The sequence below is a fragment of the Haliotis rubra genome, unplaced genomic scaffold (genome assembly GCF_003918875.1).
Source record: "Haliotis rubra isolate DU_JTF1 unplaced genomic scaffold, ASM391887v1 Scf176, whole genome shotgun sequence".
Taxonomy (NCBI): domain Eukaryota; kingdom Metazoa; phylum Mollusca; class Gastropoda; order Lepetellida; family Haliotidae; genus Haliotis; species Haliotis rubra.
The window spans coordinates 713,260-720,712 of NW_025765736.1; the positions used below are offsets into that span (position 1 = coordinate 713,260).

General features: G+C 39.0%; 1 protein-coding gene across 1 annotated transcript; it reads right to left on the bottom strand.

Moving 5' to 3' along the window:
- Positions 1-977: 977 nt before the first annotated feature.
- On the bottom strand, positions 978-6,991 carry LOC124273042 (methyltransferase-like protein 27). Its single transcript, XM_046708257.1, has 6 exons — positions 6,868-6,991; positions 5,875-6,010; positions 4,445-4,573; positions 3,790-3,925; positions 3,201-3,299; positions 978-1,772 (listed from the first exon to the last, which is right to left on the bottom strand). Exons 1-6 carry the CDS (start codon positions 6,882-6,884, stop codon positions 1,603-1,605), a joined length of 687 nt encoding a protein of 228 aa, XP_046564213.1. The 5' UTR covers positions 6,885-6,991; the 3' UTR covers positions 978-1,602.
- Positions 6,992-7,453: the final 462 nt, after the last annotated feature.

Here is a 7,453-nt window from a genome sequence, read left to right on the forward strand (position 1 = left end):
GGAATGCATCAACCAAGTCCGCGAGCCTGACCACCCGATCCCGTCGGTCGCCTGACCAATTGTAACCCGGATCTTCAGTAACCCATGCTTGTCCTAAGAGGCGAGTAATGGGATCGGGTGCTCAGACTCGCTCACTTGGTTGATGTACAGACTGCCGCCATATAGCTGGAATATTGCTGAGTGCGGCGTTCAACACCACGCCAAACCAAACCATAAGCACGACTCAGTTTGTTAGTTTATATTGATCTATATTTGATCGTATAACAGCAGATCTCTTAAAAATGAAAAAGCGTTTTAAGGTCTAAATTAAGTCACGCTCGAACTTACCAACATGATACAGAAAAATCTTCATAGAGCGCGGTTGAGGAAAATTTTGTACATAGCAATATTTTCGAAAAAATGATAGTTCATTTTTTTTTAAAAACAATTTTCCAGTGATGAAACAGGCTTAATGTATTACACAACAAGCCTGTGTAACGGATTGTTAAACTGTTAGGCAAAACACACACACACACACACACACACGCACACGCACACGCACACACACACACACAGACAGAGTTCAGCAACTTCAAATGATACGTTTGTAAATGTTTTGGTCAGATCCACTTTTCAAAGGTGTACTTTCTTCTGGCCTGCAATGTATCTACATTGTATGATCTGTCATAGTGTTAGGAACATCTCTCGAAGTCATATATTTCCGGTGTTGTACCTGTACATTTATACTAGAGTATCTATAGCGTATCTTCTTCTCACATATACATCCACATTTGTATCTATATCTTAAGGTACCTTCGATTTTCTAAAAGCATGACATGCAGAAAATGCATATATCACCTCAATCTGTATGGCCTTTGATCTGTAATATACGTGTGACTGAATCAATGGTAGATCCATGATGCTCTTTCTGAATATTATAGCATCTAGATTACAGCAACATAATGGAAAACTCGAAAACACCATGGGCAACACAGGGCTGGATGCAACAGAATTTATCTTTCAAGCGCATACATGATGAATGGCATATTAATGACAACATGCTGTAATAAAGGCAAAACAGCTCAGGAATCAAAACGACTAAGAAGTGAAAACGATCAATCGTCAAAGCCAAAATGACCCAAACGGTATCCCCTTTTAAATTTTCCAAACCTGTTTGTTATATTATGCGACGGCCTCACACCTGACGTATTTTGCGCTGTGTACAATACTAAATGTAGCAGAGTATGTAGTAATAAATACTTTGTTCTTTCAGTTCACCTGACAACTATAGCTAGTTCATTAGAGAGAAAATGAAAGATGTAATATAAGTTCATTCTCAAACATTTTACTGCAAAGGATGAGTTTGACATGTTCGCCTTTTGAACGTGAGTCAGGAACTACGAAAGAGACCTGTTTTCATTTGTCATTACAGTATAAGAAGTAACACTGTAACATACCAACCAACCAGTTACCCCAATATAGGACAACTAAGGCAGAGAAGCCTGTAGTTCCCTGTAGCCGTTTTTACGACTTCTACTTGCCGTTTTGACTTTTTTCTATTGGCCGTTTTACCTTTAATTACTTTCAGTGGTCATCTTGACTCTACTCCAAGCAAACACACGACTATGCAACTTTATATATACACGTGCACCGACGCACCCCATTGTGCGGTTCTTCTACATAATGCCGGTCTGCCAATTTCCACAGACCACGGGATTCCAGGTCAGCTAGATTTGCTTTCATCACGTCGGTGTCGAAGATGTAGTCATAGTGGTTGATCAGGATGTAACCACCTGCAGGCATAAAGGAAAACCTTGTTGAGAGTGGATGAGTTCGGATGAACCCGGATATCGGATGATATCTCAGAAATAAATAGTCAGATTGCTGTTGGACGAACACTAAATCGAGGCGTATGCTTCATAGTTGAGAAAAAGTGTTGGTTTGGTGAAGTTTAACATGGCACTATTAGGCCACCTAAAAATAAAAATTCTCATCACTTTTTAAAAAAATATGGGTCGGGCGAGCGGATTATATTTGTATATTTTATTTTATGTCTAAATTTTTGATTTATGTGTAAATTTAAACCTTTTCTCCAATAGAAAATTTTAAACTTAGAAGTGTGAAAAATTCATGAACATTTTGAGAGTCAAAATTGCATTTTCTCTATTGTAAAAATTCAAAAATATCTTAGGGTCGGGTCGAATGAGAAACAAGAATATTTTTATATATGGCCTTATCGTGCCATTTTAGAGCATTGGTTTGTGTAACGTAACTCCTGGCTTTTGAGAAACCCAAAACACCATGGTGTTTTGAAACGTACTGGTTATAGGCCAAAATACCTGATATTATGGGTAGTATGAAACGTGATGTTTATGGTTCACAATACCTCCATGAAATTATGAAATGTAAAGGTTTATGAACTGAAATATACGTCATTATGAAACGTAAGACTTTTGGTCGCGTAAAATATATGATATTATCAAAAGTAATGACTTAAAGCCCCAACAGCTAGTGATTTGTGAAACGTAGTGGCTTATAACGGTTATTACTCTGCGATATATAGATGTAATGTTTAATACTCTATGATCTGTGGTTGTTATGAGACGTAATGCTCTATACTCTAGGTCCTTGATCTCCATGGCCTATACTCTATGATCTATGGTTGTTATGAGACGTAATGCTCTATACTCTATAGTTGTTATGAGACGTAATGCTCTATACTCTATAGTTGTTATGAGACGTAATGCTCTATACTCTATAGTTGTTATGAGACGTAATGCTCTATACTCTATGATCTATGGTTTTTATGAGACGTAATGCTCTATACTCTATGATCTATGGTTGTTATGAGACGTAATGCTCTATACTCTATAGTTGTTATGAGACGTAATGCTCTATACTCTATGATCTATGGTGTTTATTAAACGTAATGCTCTATACTCTATAGTTGTTATGAGACGTAATGCTCTATACTCTATGATCTATAGTTGTTATGAGACGTAATGCTCTATACTCTATGATCTATTGTTTTTATTAAACGTAATGCTCTATACTCTATAGTAATAGTTTATGCCCCACAATACCTGATATTATGAAAGGTAATATTTTTTGCCGTTTTGTATATGTCATAAACTGTTATACTGCAACAAGTTAACATAAGGTATTAGACCTTTTGGGTCAAAGTGAAAACGCATCGGAACTGTCGATGTCGTTCTACCAACCTGACTTCGTGACTCGCACTAGCTCCTCATAACACTTGACGGACAGTTTCTTCAAGATCTCGGACGTCAGGCTGACTAATGTGAGCACCGTGTATGTGTCTGAAAGTACCAGAAATAAATGCACATGTTATACACAAACACGACTAAAATAAGCCTGTGTTCGTAATAAACACCCTTGGAAACATTATATGTTGATATATAATATACACAACACATATCACGTTCATACAAACAGTTTCAACAAACTGACAAAACATGCATAAACCCTAATATAAAATTATCATCGTGAAAAACAGGCAGATAGAGATTAATGCCAGAATATTTGTGGTTCATTTTATCTACAGATGACTACTTTCTTAATCAGTTGGGCGGTGGGGTAGCCCGGTGGTTAAAGCGCTCGCTCGTCACGCCTAAGACCCAGGTTGGATTCAACACATGGGTACAATGTGTGAAGCTTCCCAGTGTTCCCCGCCATGATCTTGCTGGAATATTGCTCAAAGCGGCGTGACTCTAAAGTCACTCACTCACTCTTCCACACTCACATTATAAGCACTGTAGCCATTGTAAACTCCAACAAGTCTTCCCTTACCGTTAGCAATATCCAGTGTGTTGTCGCCTATAACGTCACAGATGTACCTCTGGTAGAGGTTATTTTTCCTGGCCTCTTCCAACATTCCTTCAGACGGATCCAGGGCGTCGATCTGTACAAACCCACGCTTCCTTGCCTGAAACAGAAAATCACAAACTGTTTCAACACGTCACCGGTAAATATTCCATTCGAGGATGCACAAAAGCTGGCCATAGTGAATGTGGGTATAAGATTATATAATTTTGTAATCTCTACACAGTGTTTGGATACTGGAACAGTCAAACAATATTTCAGCTATATCCCGTAGACTGCAGGGGCGTACACACACACACACACACACACACACACACACCAAAGACGAAACGAAATCTACCTTACCATAACTACAATGTTATTTTGGTTTTCAATACTTTTCGTAAATTAAGCCCAACCCAACCCCACCCCACACCCCCAACCCCACCCCACCCCAACCCCACCCCCACCCCACAGAGAAACCATTAGCCGAATTAGCCAACACTTGACCCTAATATGACTTGGTTCTTGGGAAAACATCGGGTACTAGTTATCTGTTATCAAATGCCCTCTACAACGCCACCGGCCCTCTGACAACGCCGTCTAAGATGTACACAGACTCTGCATGTATGACAAAACCTACCTCTACGGACACCAAACCAGTGCCTGCAGCAGCATCCAATATCCGAACATTTTCTCGGTTGCTGGGATACAGAGCAGACAGGGTGTCCGCAATCGAAGTTGGTGCCATGTAACGACGAACAATCTGCATCTGGAACAATACGTGGAGTAATTTGAATACATTGCTTTAACTGCTGTTTTAACAGATTACCTAACATCAAACTTATGAGCAGCTCTGGTTTAACATCACCCCCGTTTGAAGAAAAGATATAGCCATAGTACTGCAGTTATAAAACGGAAAGAAATACTCTGATAATAGGTACCACGACAACAAAATTAATAACACTTCCGTGTCAATGTCATCACTTCCGGATTGGGAAGTACCTGTTTAATGAAACGAGAAAAGATATAGTATATAGATTTCTAAGATACCTAGCGGTTAGAACAATCGAAAAAAAATACATTATCAGACATTCTAAGATGCCTAGCGGTTAGAACAATCGAAAAATATACATCCTCAGACATTCTAAGATGCCTAGCGGTTAGAACAATCGAAAAAAAATACATTATCAGACATTGTATACCAAAAGTCACTGTGTTCTTTAATCTGATTGGTTGATAAACATGACCAAATGGTATTCGATTCCCGGAAATTCGCTGCGTATTAATACATTCAAACATCGCTCACACCATTGTATTGTAACGTCGTCAGCGGAGATGACGTCATTCAAATCATATTGTGACATAAAGTCCGAATGACGTCACAAATGAGCAGTTCCAGATGCCGAAACGGCCGGCTGATGACATTGCACTGCTTTACCCGTACTCTATGTCAATGAGTGCAGACACAAAAACGTGTGTGGACCTTTTGGTTTACTTTTGTGTTTACAATGTCGATAAACATCATGTGTTGGCCAATTTCCGGGTGTTATTGAGTATTTGAAGCACGGGAATACTCAGTAACACCCGGAAATTGGTCAACACATGATGTTTATCTCCTAAATAAAGGTATAGTTTTTTGATGACGTAACAATTGAATGACGTTATCCCGTCACTGCGCCATTCTAGTGTGCCCCCTCGTAATCGAACCATTTTACATTACGTCACAATGTAAGCGACGTCACGATGCATGTCCGTTGTCATCGCCTCGTACGGCCTCCTACACATGTGCAGGAATCATGACCAAAGGCATCTTAGAAAAGAAATACAGTTCGCTCTACCACCATGTATAGTGTAATAAAGCACACTGTCCTCGTACTTTAACTATAATAGTTCAGGGCGAAAGTGTGCTTTATTACACTATACATGGTGGTAGAACGAACTGTATTTCTTAAATAAGGCCTTTAGTTTCTGGTTCAGGGCCACCTACAGATGACAAATCCTTGACCTTCGGTCTGTGTGTTTTATGTGGATGGCTATTGAATATAATATATTGTTAGCGATCGTCTATACCTTGTTGTACTCCTCGCTTTTCTCGTCGTACCTCTGGACGAGACTTTCATTATCTAGACCCTTTTCAACCAGGAATTCCAGTAGTCTCTTCCCGTCATCCAGGGAGTAGCTAGTCCCATCCTTCTCTGAAGCTTGTCTAATGAGAGAACAAATTGTTTGAAAATATAACTACTTGATTTTTGTTTGTTTATCTTTGTTGTTTAACGCCACGTTCAGGCAGTCTGCACCAGACAAACCACTGACTGGTACCATGAACATTGATCTTTGCATTCAGGAGACAAAACATTATAAACCATTCAGAGAGCCTAACCTTCTCATCCCGTTAGTCGCCTCTTAAGGCAGGCATGAGTTGCTGGAGACCGATCTTCATGGATCTAAGCTATAGTATTCGATGGGTGCGAGTAATTCAAAGTCACCTCGGCAATATTTCAGCCATATAGTGGCGAAAAAGGTTATGCATAAACAATTTTTAAACAACAAGTCATCGAAACATGTGTAAAACGCTTGGTATATATGGATGTCAGTTAAAACAATTGCATCTGAATACTTACGTCACTTTATGTCTGTTATTTTAACTTACGAATAGTTTTAACGAAATTTAATGTCGGATGCCGTTAACATATCAGTGTGTGTAGTGTACACATGTGTTTGTAAATCAGCATTTGATAAACAAATAAATTATTTTCTTCTCTTCTTCTTCATAGAACGGCGCATGTACATGCCGATGTTATTGAGCGCTAGCCCATAAAGATACCATGTCCCAGTTTTCCATGGATGCCCTAGTCATACACAGTTATTTAGTGACTGAATAGGAGACGAGTAGTCCTATGCATATAAACTAAAACGGGTATCGTCTTTTAACGTCTTCTGGTTTGATGCGACAAACAATCAAAACTTGACTCCTGAAAAAATCACCAGACGATATTATTTAAGGAAAATCGATGATATTATAGTGAAAAACGCTTCATTTTTAAACCTGGTTGCGTCATTTACCTGTTCGTGTCCTCCATCTTGAAAGCAAATAACCCATGTGCCTATAGACTTGCAAGCTGACCCATATCGTTGAATCTTGTTTGCTGAGTATCGGAGGGTGTGACCCAGGAAACATAGACTTCAACAGGCTCTTGCCTCAGCAGAGAAAACATATTTTATCACATTTGTATACTTGTCACACAAATATTATACTTTGAGCTGATTATTATTTTTCAACATTTAAAAAAGAACCAAACTTCAGTCTACACAGAATGGAGTCTCAGAGCCTTCCTAATCTTTTATTCTATATTTCAAAATACCTGTTTATACACGATAAGGTGACTTAATGGTAGTCTAAGTAGCATGTTTGCTTTATCTAGGTTGTTCCTTGGCGTAATATTATCTAGACACGTGAAGAATCCGATAGCTAATGTCACTGATCTTCGTGCTTTGGGCTCACATTTTATTCACACAGACATCATACTTCCCTACAGTTGACGGAGATAGCTTACAGAGACCAACACACAGCCACCTGCAACTTCTTGCTGCTTCTTAATGATTCTATGTCTTAAGCAGTCGGATTACTCCAGGTCAGGAAATAACAAAG

What these genes read in the sequence shown, in the direction of transcription:
- LOC124273042 (XM_046708257.1), bottom strand. An exon ending in CTGGTTTGGTGTCCGTAGAG is followed by an intron (nt 3,926 to 4,444) that starts GTAGGTTTTGTC and finishes TTTCTGTTTCAG; the next exon opens with GCAAGGAAGCGTGGGTTTGT. An exon ending in CACACTGGATATTGCTAACG is followed by an intron (nt 3,300 to 3,789) that starts GTAAGGGAAGAC and finishes TGGTACTTTCAG; the next exon opens with ACACATACACGGTGCTCACA.